Source organism: Myotis nattereri (genome assembly GCF_964212035.1).
Source record: "Myotis nattereri genome assembly, chromosome: X".
NCBI classification, from domain to species: Eukaryota; Metazoa; Chordata; class Mammalia; order Chiroptera; family Vespertilionidae; genus Myotis; species Myotis nattereri.
This window is the reverse complement of record NC_138078.1, coordinates 52,843,717-52,859,919: the sequence shown is the minus strand read 5'-3', so window position 1 is coordinate 52,859,919 and position 16,203 is coordinate 52,843,717. Positions and strand designations below refer to the sequence as shown.

Sequence of the window (16,203 nt, the reverse complement as noted above, 5' to 3'; positions counted from 1 at the left end):
GTGTGACCTGCCGAGGCAGTGGGGGAGACTGCGCGGGGGCGCAGAACTGCCACTTCCAGGAGGACCTGTGTCTCGGGCTGGTTAAATATAGTATTTGAAGGGGACCACGTACCACACGGAGACTTATCAACCACCCTCGCCATAGAAACCGGCGGGAGGAGGGGCATTAGTGGGCTAGGGCAGGCAGGGTGTGAACCCTCTGCTAGGCAGTTTCCTCAGGTTGGCCCGCAGCCCCCACAACAGACTCATTCCCTGTCCTTCAGGCTGGAGTCTAACCCTTGCTCTTCCTCTGTATTCCCGTACCTTCCCCTGTGATCCGCAACTCCCTGGGCTGTGGCTTCTGCCTCCACCTCTCTACTGAAACCCAGGAGGGAGAACTGAGCGGAGCGTCAAAGGTGAGAGCTAAAGAGGGGAGGAGGCCGACCCCCGGGTGGCTGGCTGAGTTGTCCATGTGCGTGAGGTGGCGCCAGCGGGAGGGAAGGACTCCACAGGGAGGACTGGTCCTGGGAAGGGGGAAGATGAGCTCGAGTGTGCTCTTTACACCCGCTGGAGTAGAGGTGCAGGGAAGGCCACCGAAGGAAAGCCATGGGGAGACCAAGCGTGTTCGGACAGCAAAGCACGGGAGATGGGAGGAGGCCCACTGACTGTGGGAAAGAGGGACTGAGCTCTGGAGGGGGGTCCTGAGTTCCTGCTGAAGGGGAGGGGAAATGGGCAATGAATGGCATGAGACCCCAAACGCAGAGGAGTTTCGAACACCAAGAGGGCCTGCAAGGGAAAGGGGAGAGAAGCTAATGTGGCCAGGCAGATCCAGGCAGAGCCCAGACCCGGGGGCGACCTGGTCTTCTGGCTGCAAGGCTCCTATCAGAGGCTGGCTCAGACTCCCCGCAGGCAGAAGGCCCACCACAGAATGCCGGAGGTATTGTTCTGGAAAAAGCGCTGAGATGGAGCAGCTCCAATCCCTCCCTGCCCTGATCCCCTCTTCCACCTGTCCCCCCGCCCCCCGCCCCCAAGAGAGACCACAGAGGTTTGTTTATTTAAACAAACAGGCTTTTATTGAGGGGGGAGAGAGAGAGAGAGAGAGAGAGAGAGAGAGAGAGAGAGAGAGAGAGAAACATGGACATGAGAGAGATACATCAATCGGCTGCGAGCCCACAACCTGGACACGGGCCCTGACCCGGAATCGAACCTGTGACCTGTTGGTGCACGGGACAATGCCCAACCAGCCAACTGAGCCAGATCGGCCAGGGTGAGAGCACAGAATTTGAGAGGGACCTTAATTTGAAACTGCTGAGAAATGGGGTGGGGAGGAGGCATAAGGAGGGGGAGAGGAAGCCTTGGCTGATGTGGAACAGGAGGGAACCAGCTTGGCCACAGCTCCCGGGCTGCTCCTCTTGCACCAAGATGCTGGGCTCCACCTGTCCAACAGAGCAGAGTCGGGGAGGAGCCTCAAGCCAGGGCCAGCCCACAGCCCTCCTCAACAGCCACGGCTGTGGGAAGGGGTATGGTGTGCGTAACACTCACATCAAAGGTCCCGGAACTTGTCAGCCAGGGACTGCATGGCCGCTGCAACAGAGAGAGGCATAAGCAGGCACTCCAGATGGAGGGATAGAGAAGCCCGACCCCCTGTCCCTGTGGGGAACCTCCTAGCCCTGCAACCTGAAACCCCCTCCAGTCCCTACCCAAGGAGCCCTGGGCCTGACTCAGTCACTCACCACTTGAATTAAGCGTGGAAATGTTTTCCAAACAGGACAAAGTGTGCCAGCACGCAAGCTTTGGGGCATATCAGAACCATTCAGAATTTGTCAAACAAACAAGACCCACAGAAGCCATAGCAAGGAGCAGTTGAAGGGAGAATCAACGAGGCATCGCTAGACGTCCGTCCTGAGAGAAGATCTCTAGGACTGGTTCTCCTTGGCAAAGTGCGCTTGTAGCTCCGACCACACTTTCTTTCCTCTCTGTCCACACACCTAGCTGTACATGCACAGTAGGCTCCAGGGCCAGGCGTGCTGAGTTCTCCTCCCCACAGGAATGTTGGGCCCTGTGAGGCCGCCTGTACCTGCAGCCTGCCCCAGCCCCATGCTAAGGCACTGAAGTCTGGCCCTGGCCCTGGCCCTGGCCCTGCCCCTGCCCCTGCCCCTGCCCCTGCCCCAGCCAGAGGTTCCTCTTACCTAGTTGCTGTCTAAGGTGGAATATTTGTCTCTGCAGCTCCGGGCACTAGGCCAGCAGACACCAGAGAAAGAGAAATGATTAGTGTACTCAGGCCTCCTCTCCCCTCGACGACACCCCCGCCCCCACCACCTGGGCTAGCCCCGCCCCTCCTCAGTGGGAAAAGGAGGTGCATGCCCTCCTTGAGGTGTGGGATGGCGGCAGCGGCGGCGGGGTGTGGGGAGAGGGGACAGACACGGGTCGGTTTAATCTGGACACACATCCCACAGTCTAGCTCAGAAATGCACTTCTAGGAGCCAGAGGGAGCATTACCCGAGGACAACCCTCTGCTCCAGGTGGTTGCTGCTGCCTTTCCGGTGCTGGGGGATGTCCAAGTGGTGCCTGGTCACCTGAGAGGGAAAGGACACAAAATCCAGCCCCCAAAGCTCCCAGGGAGGTGGAAAGGGCTTAGCAGGGTCTCACGTGAGGCAGCACCCCCCTCTGCTGGCAGCAAGTTGCCCCTGCTCTGCCCAGCAGCTCCACCCTTCTCTCTGGGCCTGCCTCGCCTGTTCCCCAGGGGCAGCCCACCCAGGGCTGTGGTCCCCAACACTGTGTGTGGCCCTGGGTTAGATGCTTGCAGAGCTGCAGGCAAAACCAGCCCCTGGGACGAGCCCAGTGGCCCAACCCGACCTATCGGAAAAGGCCCTGTTCCGCTGAAACTCTGTGTCTGGAGTGGCAGTTTGGGGCACAGCCACGAGAATCACCCCTGTGCACAAACCCCATGCAGAGGATGAAGTGCCTTGCGCCCTGCCCTGTCCAGACACCCTATTTCCTGTGGGAGAAGCTGTCTGGGCAGGCAGGGAGGCAGGGAGGCAGGGAGGCAGGGAGCAGGGCTGAGCCCCTGGTGGAGCCAGAGCAGGAGGGCTCCCCTCCTCAGCCTCTCTCCCCACTGCTCCCAGCAGACCCATGGGACTCACTGGAGGCTCTGGGCCCTCTGGGCAGGACTTCTCCCTGGCTCAGGGCCCAGGGCTGTGCTTGTCCTGGAACCCCGGCGGCTCTGCTGTAGCCGTCACCGCTGTTGCCTTCTCGGCAGGATGGCCCTGGACTGTGTGTCTGAGGACGAAATAAAAATTTCTCACTTATTTGGACTCGGGATGTGTGGTGTGTGTGTGTGTGTGTGTGTGTGTGTGTGTGTGTGTGTGTGTGTAGGGGCTGGGGTGAGGCAGGGAATAGGGAAGGCAGTTCTGAGGCGGACCCCATCAGCACTTTCGCCCTCAGTCAGCCCCGGTCAGGAGGCCAGGCTGAGCTAGACACAACAGTGCGGTGCTGAGACAGCCCACGGCCCCCTGCAAGGACGGCTCGGGGAGCAGCTAACAAGTAGGAGGCAGGGAGCCGATGGTTCTTAACATTGAAGCTTTGGGGCCCAAAGTCTTAAGGGGTCCCCTGATCCAAACCAGCTGCCCCAGCCCTCCCTACCACCCTAGCGGGGAAACTTGCCAGGTGTGGAGAATGGTGCCTGGCACACATGGAGGGCTAGCTTAGGGTTTGCCCTGGCTAAAACCACCCAGATCTGGCATCCTAATGACCCAGGGTGCCCAATGACAAGCCCTGAGGAGGGACAGAGGGAACGTGCCTAGAGAAGTGCAGGGCAGGTTGGGGAGCGGGAAGGACCATGGCCTCATACTCACTTGGACTTTTGGGCCTGGGTCGCTCTCCGGTTCCTTTTCTTCTACCACCACCGGCAGGGACCCCTTCTTCCTCCTGGCCCCAGACTTCTGCCCAGCGCCGGTGTGCTTGGGCTGTGTGGGTCCCAAGGGGTCCAAGGAATACCCCTTGCCCCTCCCAAGCACCGGACCACCAGCGACTGGGGGGAAGGTGGCTGGCTCCAGGGCAGCTGCTGAGACTCCCTGCCCCCAGGAAGGGAAGGTACCCTGGGGGTCAACTTTGGAGGCCCCTCCTAGGAACTTCTTCTCCTGGGCCACTTTCCTTCCAGGAGCGGCCTTGGGCGGGCTGCCTGGAGCAGCGGCTCCCGGCAGGTAGCTGGGCCTGCTCCCCACCTTCCCGCAGACCACACTTTGGGGTCTCCTACGGGACGCGTCCAGCTCTCCAACAGCCCGCCTCGCCCCAACTGAAGCCAGTCGTGGGGGAGCGGAGGGCAGGAAAGAGCCTGGCACGCAAAGGAACTCGTCCCTGGCATGGGCACCCGAGTGTCTGGGTGCGTCTTGCAGGCTCCTGGGTTTGGCCTGGGCCCCTCCTTTGCCACAGAGGCTCAAACCCAGCAGGTACAGCTCGCTGAAGTCATCTGATGACTCGGAGTGGGAAGGCCAGCCCACCAGGCCTTCTTCGGAGGACCACTGGGGACCCACGGTGACCCTTGACCTATTCTTAGCTCCTCTTTTGCAGTTTCCCCAGGCCGGGCCTCCCCCAGGCCCCATGACGGGCAGCCGGGCTGTGGAAGGCCGCCGAGATCCCACCAGACCATAGGCCTGCGAGCTTCTACCCTCGGGACCTGCCCGCACGTCCACCCAAAGGGCGGACGCCTCAGAGTCGCAGCAGCTCTCTGGGGAGGGGTTCCTGCGGACAGCCAGGTGATCCCGGTCGGTCAGCCGCGGCAGGGTGGCCATGGAGGCCTCCTCGGCAAGGTAGTCCAGAGTGCCCCCGTCGAAGTCGGCCGGGGAGCCAGGTCGGCCTTCGCAACCCCAAAGCACCCCTTCCATCACTTCCCGCTCGTCCTGGAAGCCTTCGAGGTCTGAGAACGCGCCCTCGTCCTGGCTGCTCGGCAGGGGCGTCCCCACAGTATGGCCTAGTCCACCGGCCTGCTCCCCGCCCTCTGGGTGGGACCCCACTCCCCAAACAGACCTCTCGTCCTTGTTGGGGGAGCTCATGTCGCCAAGTCCCGGCAGCCCAGGTACAGGGTAAACGGTCGCCCTGAGCACAGGCAGCGGCAGAGCGCGAGGCCTTGACCTTCTGAGAGAGCGTTTGTCACCACAGGCAGCTCACGCGGTGGCCTCCAAGCGTGCGCGACTTCCAAGAGCCATCACCGCCCGGGCCTTCTCATTGGTGCGTGTCCCACCGCCCGCCAATCAGTGCGCCCCTTCTAGGCCCGCCCCCCAGGCCCTGGCCAATAGGGTGGAGGGCCTCTGGTTGGTCCAGTCGTGCGTGTGACGTCACAGCGGCAGTTGGAAGCCAATCTGGTGGAGGAGTGTCGTCATAGGGGGGCTCCTCCCATCACTTCCTGCCCCGCCTCCCCCGGCCAGGCACCTACTGTCCAACTGGAGTCAAAGCACCTAGCCTCCGTTTCCCATGTACGAAGCGCGGAGATGGTGCACCTGTCTGAGGGGTGGGTCGAGGGGGGGTGAGGGTGCAAGCTCAGGACGGAGGTGAAGCACCAGCCACTCTTCTGCAACAACACTTACGACCCAACAGGGAAACGCACACCCGAGCGCGTGGGCAGCGGTGGGTCCACATACATTTTCCATAAAGGCCCAGGGAGCAAAACTTGTGGCATTTACGGGCGGCAGGGTCTCTGTCGAGGCTCCGTTTCCCTTAGGATGGGTGGTCAAATCGGCCCCGGGCTGTGTGTTGCTGGGCCGGTTTGGTGGAAGGGCTGGGGTTTGCCCCCTCCCTCAGCCCCGCCCCGACTCTGAGTCAGTTCAAAGAAGAGGGAATCCCCATGGCCAGTGCACACCCCAAAAGATGCTCACCATCACTGATCCTGGGGACACGGACGCAAACCATAAACCCATTTTCACAGCAGGTCTGCAATAATCACAGAGCTTAACGCTCCCACGGGTGGGAGAGGTTATGAGCAAGCCCGTGCTTGGCCCACTGCGAAGTGCCCGAGGTGGGGGGCCTGGGGGGGCGGCGGGGGGGAAGCGGCGGCCTGTGCGCAGGCACAGAAGAACCGCTTGGGGAGGCAATTGCGCAGAATCCGGGAAAGGCAACTTACACAACGCTTGCTACGTGCCTGGCGCTCTTCTAAGCGCTGTAGATAAATAGTAACACATCCTCCCGACCATGCTAGGATTGAAGTACTCGCCCGTCACCACCCTCTTACAGGCGAGGAAGCAGGCACTGAGAGGTTCGGCCACTGGCTCAAGGTCATTGGGCTTGTAGCGATCAGCGGCAGGATCGCAACCAAGACAGTCCCGCTCCAGAGCCCTTGCTTTGGAGCAGAAAACCTTAAAAATGAAAAAGCGCCCATTCCCTCCATGACCAGGCATGGACCTCTGCCGAGTGCACCTTCTGGACACACGCCGGTACGTGTAGTGCATCAGGACACATGCTCAAGGGTGGTGGGAAACACTGGCAACACTCTAAATTCCCACCAGGAAGGAGGTGGATGAATGCAGTGTAGTGTATGCACCCTACATCTTTTGACTGGGTAGATGAAAACGCCCCAGTCAAAAGAATGCACAGATTCCAAAGGCACACAGCAAGCTGCAGAGCAATGGCGTTGGATACACATTTGTAACTTTTTTTTAAACTAGTCAATCCGAGATAAGGTCTGAGAGTACATATAGGTGTGCCTACAGACATGTTATAAAGGCCTGGGAGGACGCACAGCCAATGCTTACCAGTGGGCAGCCCGCCAGGGCGCCAGTTGTCTCTCAAATTTTCCTGAACCGCCTGCTTCCCAGCTTCCCAGCTTCCCTGAGCTGAGCAGCCCTGGCCCTCCCTTGGTTTCTATAAGGCCCTCCAGTGTTAGAATTTCCACTTGCTTGCCACCCAACCCCTACTCCAACAGCCCTCCTCCCTTCCTTCCACACCTTCTTCCTCTCTTTCCCATTCATACTCCCCTGTCTTTTAAAAAACATTATGTATATTATATACATATATATTATATACATATACATAATTATATATATAGTATTTACATATATATATAATTATATATATGTATATATACATATTTCAGAGAGAGGAAGGGACAGGGAGAATGTAGGGCGCGGCTATAGGGTTAAGCCTCGGACTGACCTGTTGGCAAAGCCACAAACCAGTCCCAGCTTAGAGGGCACAGTCCCCTTAGCATAATTAGGCCTGACCTTATGTCTACCTAGATCTTATCTGGGAAGCTAATGGGCTGAGGGAGATGTAGCAAGTGCTGCCAAACCAAGTGAAACAAGTGAAACTCACAAGAACATTGTCACTATGGTGACCACTACCTTGTTTACCTCTGGCTATAAAACAAAGGCTCAGCTCGCCTCTGGATCTCTCTCTGTGGCCTCAGCCAGGCACAGGAAGATCCACCCCTAGACCCAGCTTATTCTCTTTGTCTGTCATTTCTTCATCCTTCACCACCCTCACTCAGGCTTTCGAACCCTTGGCTGAACTGGCTCGGCACAGCAGAGATGGAAACATCAATGATGAGAGAGAATCATTGATTGGCTGCCTCCTGCACGCCTCCTACTGGGGATCGAGCCTGAAACCTGGGCATGTGCCCTAACCAGGAATCCAACCGTGAATTCCTGGTTCATAAGTTGATGCTCAACCACTGAGCCATGCCTGGTCGGGCCATACTCCTCTGTCTTTCCAGTCGCCTCTCCCTCCTGCAGCCTACTCTGGCTGATCTCCTAGAGAGGCCTGAGCTGTCTGAACACCTCTTGCCAGAGGGCACTCAAAGAAAGACCCAATTTTTCTGGCTCTGATAGAGAAGGTTATGCAGCAGGGAGATTGGGTACACTCTAAATCTCTGATCCTCCTCCTCAAGTGTGCCCTGCCTCCCCTCCCCCCAACCTCTGCCTGTGTGTAGCTGATGCCCTCTCCCACTCCTCCCAGTCACTTTTAAAGACATGGTGGGCTATTTCCGACCTGCTAAGATGGATGAGGAAGGATATAGCAAAATCTCCTGTACCCACCACGGTCCTAGGAAACATTACCCATCCATCCAGTGGAAGCCTCAGCATCCCTCTGGCCATTTCCATTTCTTCCCTCCCATCCTCCTTCCCTCTCTACCCCACAGGGAGAATCCTAGAACTTCTCCACACCTCCCCCACTCTCCTCATCCCTGGGGCTCTGCTGGCTCCAGTTTCCCTGCTTTTTGTAGGTCCTCACCAATCTCTGCTAACGCCCTTCCCGCAATGTCCCCATTTTTGGTTTTGACCTACTATCTTGGCCTGGGGTGGGGCCAGTATCAGGGGATTCACTTAGCCTTCCCCACCACGATAGCTCTTACCCCACAGACCAATGACCCTGTGGGATTCATTGCTCCAACTGCCAAGTGTACCACTGGCACATAACTTGGGGGCTGGAGAAATGACCACTGTGTTCATCTGTTGATCGAAACACCAGGTCGGCTCACTGTGAACCAGACTCTATTCCCAACTTCTTTTATTACCATGCCTCACAAGCCCCTCTCAAACAGCTACCTCCCCCCCCCCCCGTCCCCCCGCCGCCCATCGTGACACTATGGGCTTCCAGGATCAATGTCAGCTTAGACTCTGTGTCCAGTAGTCCTAGATATGTCTGGGTATTCGTCCAGTCCCAGTGTACAGTCACCCAAGCAGCTGGGAAAGCTTCTATGAACATATGCAAACAGGTTTGCTGTCCATATTACTTTTCATTTCTCTTGGGCAATTATCTAGGACTCGGCTTGTTGGATGGAGCAATTGGTAAGTATATTTTTAACTTTATAAGTGACGTACAAAATGTTTTTCAGTTTGTCTATATCATTTTGCATTCTCCCCAAGAATGCACGATAGTTCTGGTGCTTCCTCATTCTTTCTAGCAGTAGCATTCTCTGTATTTTATTTTAAATTTTAGCTATGCTTATAGGCATGTGGTGGCATTTCACGGTGTTTTTAATTGCTGTTTCCTTAATGATGAATGAGGTTGAATATCTTCTCAATAGCTTCCTGACATAGTGTCTGTTCATTTTTTTTGTTCCTTTTTTTTTGGCCAGTGTCTATTGGGTTGTTTTATTTTGTATTGTTGACTATTGAATGTTCTTTTTAAAAAATAAATGTTTTTTATTGATTTTTAGAGATATTGGATGGGGGAGGTATAGAAATATCTATGAGAGAGGAACATCATCAGAGAGTAAAATCCGTGATCAGCTGCTTATTGCATGCCCCCTACTGGGGATGGAGCCTGCATCCCATGCATGTGCCCTGAATGGAAATGGAGCTGTTGTCCTCTTTATTCTTGGGTGGACCCTAAACTTCTAAGCCACACTGCCAGGACTGAAGGTTCTTTATCTCTTTCAGATACAAGTCTCTATAATAAGTGTTTTACAAATATTGTCTTTCAACCTGTGTCTTATATTTTCATTTTATTTTTTAAAATAAAAAACATATTTTTTTTATAATTTTATTTTGGGTCTCTAGAATCAATACCAGCTTAGACCCTGCGTCCAATAGTTTTAGAAATCCCTGCATCTTCATCTTTTTCCTGTATACAGTAATTTGACAATTTGCAGTCATTATCTTTAGGCAAGTACAGTGCATCATAACAGTATATATGCTCTGTAATTTCTTTCTGAAATTCTTTTTCCTCAGGACTTATACACCTCTTTAGTTAATTGGCCTGCTTTCAAAATTGCCTCACGGCCAGGAACTAAGCAAAGGATTGTGTCTTTTTATTGGAACAACTGCCCTGTTTATCTTGAATTGTTTTCAGAACCATCTTCTCAGTTCTCTTCTGTTCAAACACTCTTGATTGACCCACTGACCTTGTCATTTGTTACTGAAGCGTGGCATCTTGGTATCTCTTGGTTAATATCTGCCTTCTGTCTTCTATAATGTTGGGATTCCATTGTTTCCATGGATGTTAATGAGCCCAAGTTGGGACCACTTTCTTTCCATCATGGCCTTCAGAGGAGACCAACCACAGAAGTCTTAGTGATGCTTGTTCCCCTCACACTGGAACACTCCTGATGGCTTTCTTGAATGGCATGTTCTCTTGACCCTCTTATGTGGAACATAACCATCAGGCTATATGTCTGGCCTCACATTTTCTCTGTTTTCCAGCATTCCTGCATCACTCAACCTTTTTTTCCTTCCTCTACCACCTGCCAGTTCAAGGCAGTCATTTCCTCTTCTCTCCATGTGGGTCATCACTTTCTTTTTTTATTTATTTTTATTTTTAATTTTTATTGCTTAATGTATTATAACGGGTATTACATATGTGTCCTTTCTTTTTTCCCACACCCGTGACAATCCCCTGGCCTCCCCTTCCCCCCAGTGTCTCTTGTCCATTGGTTATGCTTATATGCATGCATACAAGTCCTTTGGTTGATCTCTTACCCCCCTCCCTCCTGCCCCTCAACCCTCCCCGGCCTTCCCGCTGCAGTTTGACAATCTGTTTGAGGCAGCTCTGTCTCTGTATCTATTATTGTTCAAAAGTTTATAATGGTCTCTATTATCCATGAATGAGTGAGATCATGTGGTATTTTTCCTTCATTGACTGGCTTATTTCACTTAGCATAATGCTCTCCAGTTCCATCCACGCTGTTGCAAATGGTAGGAGTTCCATCCTTTTTACAGCAGCATAGTATTCCATCGTGTAGATGTACCACAGCTTTCTAATCCATTCATCTACTGATGGGCACTTAGGCTGTTTCCAGATCTTAGCTATTGTAAATTGTGCTGCTATGAACATAGGGGTGCATATATCTTTTCTGATTGGTGTTTCTGGTTTCTTGGGATGTATTCCTAGCAGTGGGATCACTGGGTCAAATGGAAGTTCCATTTTTAGTATTCTGAGGAAACTCCATACTGTCTTCCATAGTGGCTGCACCAGTCTGCATTCCCACCAGCAGTGCACGAGTGTTCCTTTTTCTCCACATCCTCTCCAGCACTTGTCGTTTGTTGATTTGTTGATGATAGCCAGTCTGACAGGTGTGAGATGGTACCTCATTGTTGTTTTGATTTGCATCTCTCGGATGATTAGTGAGAAAGCCCTCCTATAGGGACAGAAAACAGATCAGTGGTTGTCAGGGCCGGGGGGTTGAGAGACGTGAGGCATTTGGGGGTGATGAAAACGTCCTATGTTTTGGTTTTGGTGGTGGCTCTGTAAGGACTCAGGAGACCCTGTGTGTAAATTATATCTCAACGATCCCAACTTTTTAAAGACATTGTAAAAAGTACTTTTCAAAAGGATACTTATACCTACTGATTTTCTTTAACCAATCTCATTATCAATTCACCAATGTTATTTTTTCCCAAAGAAATAACTTCTGATTCTGTGATTCTTTCTATTGTATACATTTTTCTCATTTACTGATTTATTTTACCTTGATTGCTTCCTTTTACCTTCCTTGAGTCTATGCTACTGTTCTTTTTCTACCTTCTCATTAATTTTCTGCTAGTCTATTTTACACATATGCATTTATTTATTTTTAAATCTTTATTGTTGAAAGTATTACATAGGTCTTCCTTTCCCTCCCATTAACCTCTTCCAGCCTGCTCCCATCCTCCACCACCACCCCCCCAGGCCTTCACCACCCCACTGTCTGTGTCTACAGGTTATGCATATATGCATACAAGTTCATTGGTTTATCTCTTCCCCCCCCCCACCCTCGCATGCCTTCCCTCTGAGGTTCACCAGTCTGTTCATGCTTCTATGATACACATATGCATTTAAATGCACATTGTTAGTTGCGTCACATAAGAGTTTGTGAGCAGTATTTTTGTTATCATTTTCTTCCAAATATGGAAACAAAATTAATTTCCACTTTCATGAACTGAATCAATAAATTTTGGCATATTTATAGGAAAGAATACCATTTTATCAGCAAAAATGTACAAAGTACCACTACACAAAATAATAATCTTACAAATATAACATTGAATGAAGAAGCAAGAAACAATACAGAGATATTACTAATTCCATTCATACCTATAAATAACAGGTAACATTAATTTATATCATTTAAGGATGCATATATTTGACATAAAACAATGAAGAAAAGTGAGGAAAGGTTGGTGACAAAGTGAGGATGTGGGTTTCCTGTTTGGAGGAGGAATGGGACTGAGACCAGGCAGGGAAACTTCAGGAGCCTCTGGGGATGCTGACAGTGTTGTCTTCTGTGTCCTGGGGGTGCTAACGTCTCGGCTCACCTGATAATCATTTATTAAATCACGTGTGTATATTGTGACACTTTGTCTACGTTACCTTTCACCATAAACAGAGCAAAATAACATCCCAGTATAAGCATATTGTAATTATGTTATAACCAGAAGTAGAATTAAAATTATTTCCTTCATTTATAACAGATGTCATTGAGATTAGTAATCTCTCTTTCTTAAATTTATTGATTAAGGTATTACATATGTGTCCTTATTCCCCCATTGCCCCCCTCCACTCATGCTCTCACCCCCCTGTTGTCTGTGTCCATTGATTAGGCTTATATGCATGTGTACAAGTCCTTTGGTTGATCTCTCCCCCTTATTCCCACCCTCCCCTACCTTCCCTCTGAGGTTTGATGGTCTGATTGATGCTTCTCTGTCTCTGGATCTGTTTTTGTTCATCAGTTTATGTTGTTCATCATATTTCATAAATGAGTGAGATCATGTGATATTTATCTTTCTCTGACTGGCTTATTTCACTTAGCATAATGCCCTCCAGTTCCATCCATACTGTTGCAATTGGTAAGAACTCCTTTTTTAACGCAGCATAGTATTCCATTGTGTAGATGTACCACGGTTTTTTAATGCACTCATCTGCTGATGGACACTTAGGCTGATTCCAAATCTTAGCTATTGTAAATTGTGCTGCTATGAACATAGCAGTGCGTATATCCTTTCTGATTGGTGTTTCTGGTTTCTTGGGATATATTTCTAGAAGTGGAATCACTGGGTCAAATGGGAGTTCCATTTTTAGTTTTTTGAGGAAACTCCATACTGTTCTCCACAGTGGCTGCACCAGTGTGCATTCCCACCAGCAGTGAATGAGGGTTCCTTTTTCTCCACATCCTCACCAGCACTTGTCGTTTGTTGATTTATTGATGATAGCCATTCTGACAGGTGTGAGATGGTACCGCACTGTCCTTTTGATTTGCATCTCTCGGATGATTAGTGACTTTGAGCATGTTTTCATATGTCTCTTGGCCTTCCTTCTGTCTTCTTTCGAAAAGTATCTATGTCATTTATGTTAATAGTTTTATTTTCAAAAACCAATAAATTTTACTTAAAATAATGAGAATGAGGCTTATGTAATTACCAGAGGCCTGGTGCACTGATTCGTCCACTGGTGGGGTCCCTTGGTGTGGCCTACGGGGATCAACTGGCAGTCCAACGCCACCTGCCACTCCTTCCTGCCATTCCCACTCATCCCGGCCCTGCGGTGCCTACTGCAGGCTCACGCCCAGTCAGTCCCAAATGGGAGAGGTTTGTGCAGTTGTGTCTGGCACCCATCCCAAGGAGGCGGGGGGGGGGGGTGCGGGGGGGCGGGGGCGGGATGTGATCGGCCTTCCAGGCAGGCAGTGGGATGCTCTTGCTGACCCGGATCTGAATCCGTCCCGCTGACTTTCACGCTGGTTGTTGGGAGCCACCTGGTGTCCACTTTTATATCATTTCTCCCTTGCTGACCATCTAGGGAAGGGAAACAGCCACTGGCCCGAGGCCGACTTCCAGGAGGCCAGCGGCACTGTCGGAATTGTGCAGGCAGTGCCAGTCTGTCAGTGCCTGGCTTGTTCTCCAGAGATTGGACCTGCAGGACTACTGAGGGAGTGAGTGGCTGCAGCCAGGCTGGGCTGCTGGGATCGGTTGATTAGCTGAGTGGTGCTCCCGCTGTGGGAGCACACTGACAACCAGTGGGCAGCTCCTGCATTGAGTTTCTGCTCCCTAATAGTCAGTGTGTGTCACAGCAACCAGTCATTTGGTCGGTCGTTTGCATATCTATCTATCGGTAGATCGATAGATAGATAGATCGATAGATATGCACACACACATACGCACTAGAGGACTGGTGCACAAAATTTGTGCACGGGAGGGGTGTCCCCTCAGCCCAGCCTGCACCCTCTTCAATCCAGGACCCCTTGGGGGATGTCGGGGGATCAGGCCTAAACTGGCAGTCAGACATCCCTCTCACAATCCTGGACTGCTGGCTCCTAATTGCTCACCTGCCTGCCAGCCAGGTTGCCCCCAACTTCCCCCTCCCTGCTGGCCTGATTGCTCCTAACTGCCCCCCTGGCTGGCCAACCTCCCGCGTCCCTCCCCACCCTGATTGTGCACTGGTGGGGTCCCGATCCCAGGTGCAGGTCCCGATCTCCATGTGCACACAGAGGAAAGGCCAGGTGAGGACACAGTGAGAAGGTGGTCATCTACAAGCCAAGAAAAGCATCCTCACCAGGAATGGAATTTGCTGGTACCGTGAGCTTAGACATCTAGTATCCAAACTATGAGAAAATACTGTCTCATCAAAGAATCACATAGGTTGCAAAACCAGCCTGTGGTATTTTGTTTTGGAAGCTGGAACAGATTAATACAGGTGCCATAACCCAAAAAAAGATTCAGAGACACTAGACCTACTGGTTGCCAGAAATCCATCCTGGACATTCATGTTTTACTGCAAATTATTTCTAGATATTTTGCAGACTTCTTGAGTTTTTAACCTTTTATACACATATTTAACATAGTTATGATTATAGTATATATACAAGTTTGTTTTCTTTCTTTTCCGCTCAGAACTGTGCAGCATGTTTATTATTGCAACATACTTCATTTTCTAATATTTGCATAGCACAGGCTTGGATCTATATAAACCCATAGAAGAAAGTTTAAATCCTGATTCCACTGCCTAGTAGCTGTTTCATCTTGAACAAGTTGTCACATGTTTGGGCCTCGTATTTAAAATGGGGATAAGATTAATATCTGCCTCACTTGGCTGTTATGAGAATCAAATAAAATAATGTATGTTGAAGGCCTGGTACATAGTAAAGTTTCAACAGAAAAATAGTAGCTCTTATTGTTGTCATTGTTGAACAGTTAAGTTATTATCAGGTTTGTTTTCCCCCCTCAGGCTAAATTTCTTTCTTTTTTTTACATTCTATTTTTATTAAATTTATTGGGGTGACGTTGGTTAATAAAAGTATATAGGTGTCAGGTATACAATTCTATAACACTTGATCTGTATATTGTACTGTGTGTTCACCACCCAAAGTCAAGTCTCATTCTGTCACCACTATCCCCCATTTACCCTTTAAATATGGTACATGGTATCAAAATGAATTTTCAGTAACTAATTCTGAATCCTTCACCAGCACATTCTGTTCTGGTTCTTTTGATTAAATTTTCATTAATCTATGATATGCAACAAGCTGTTACTTTTCAAAAAAGAGGGAGACCATTATTTACCCTCCATTTTTGCTACCATTTATGCCATCCCTAGTAACCCACCATTCTAACATGAAAAACATTTTTTCAGTGTCCTGGCATATTCTGTTTCATGATCATCAACAGAGGCCCTCAGTCATACCAACAAATCTAGAGAAGAGGCTGTGACCACAAAATGCACAATAATTTAGATAATAGGTTTACATCTATGCTCTGCCACTCCCTACTCAGACTAAATTTCTGGGAGTCGTATACCTGGGTCAATAGTTAGGCTATTTTTATCAGTTAGAGTTATCAATTTAGAGTTTTTATTTTGTGCTTATTAAAATAATCTCACTTAATTTTATTTAGGTGCAGATCTCTTGTGAATACATAAAAATACAAAATAAATCAGTTAACTTAATTCTAGGAGTTTTTTAATATTTAGTGTAGAACGCTTATGAGTCCCTTTTCAACTCAGCATTGTCTGCGTTGCTGGTTTTGCAACCTATGTGATTCTTTGATGAGACAGTATTTAAAAACACGTGCTTCACTGTTGCCTCCAGGATTTCCTTCCAAACTACTGAGACCCCACCTGCACTTTTAAAAAATATTTTTAATTGATTTTTAGAGAGAGAGAGGAGGGGAGAGGGAGAACATTGATGGGAGAGCAAGACATCGATGGGCTGCCTCCTTCATTCCCTCTACCAGGGATCAAGTCTGAAACCCCAGCATGTGCCCTGGCCCTGACCTGCAATCCAATGGGCAACCACAACTGCAACCTTTCGGTGCACAGGATGCTGCC

At 50.3% G+C, this 16,203-nt stretch overlaps 1 protein-coding gene across 1 annotated transcript; it reads right to left on the bottom strand.

The window, feature by feature from the left end:
- Positions 1-2,474: 2,474 nt before the first annotated feature.
- On the bottom strand, positions 2,475-5,030 carry LOC308511698 (uncharacterized protein CXorf49 homolog; the record flags this gene model as incomplete). The annotated part of the gene is made up of 2 exons (XM_081081643.1): positions 2,475-2,555; positions 3,834-5,030. The coding sequence occupies 2 exons, from the start codon at positions 5,028-5,030 to the stop codon at positions 2,475-2,477; spliced, it is 1,278 nt and encodes a 425-aa protein (XP_080937769.1).
- Between the last annotated feature and the right edge of the window lie 11,173 nt (positions 5,031-16,203).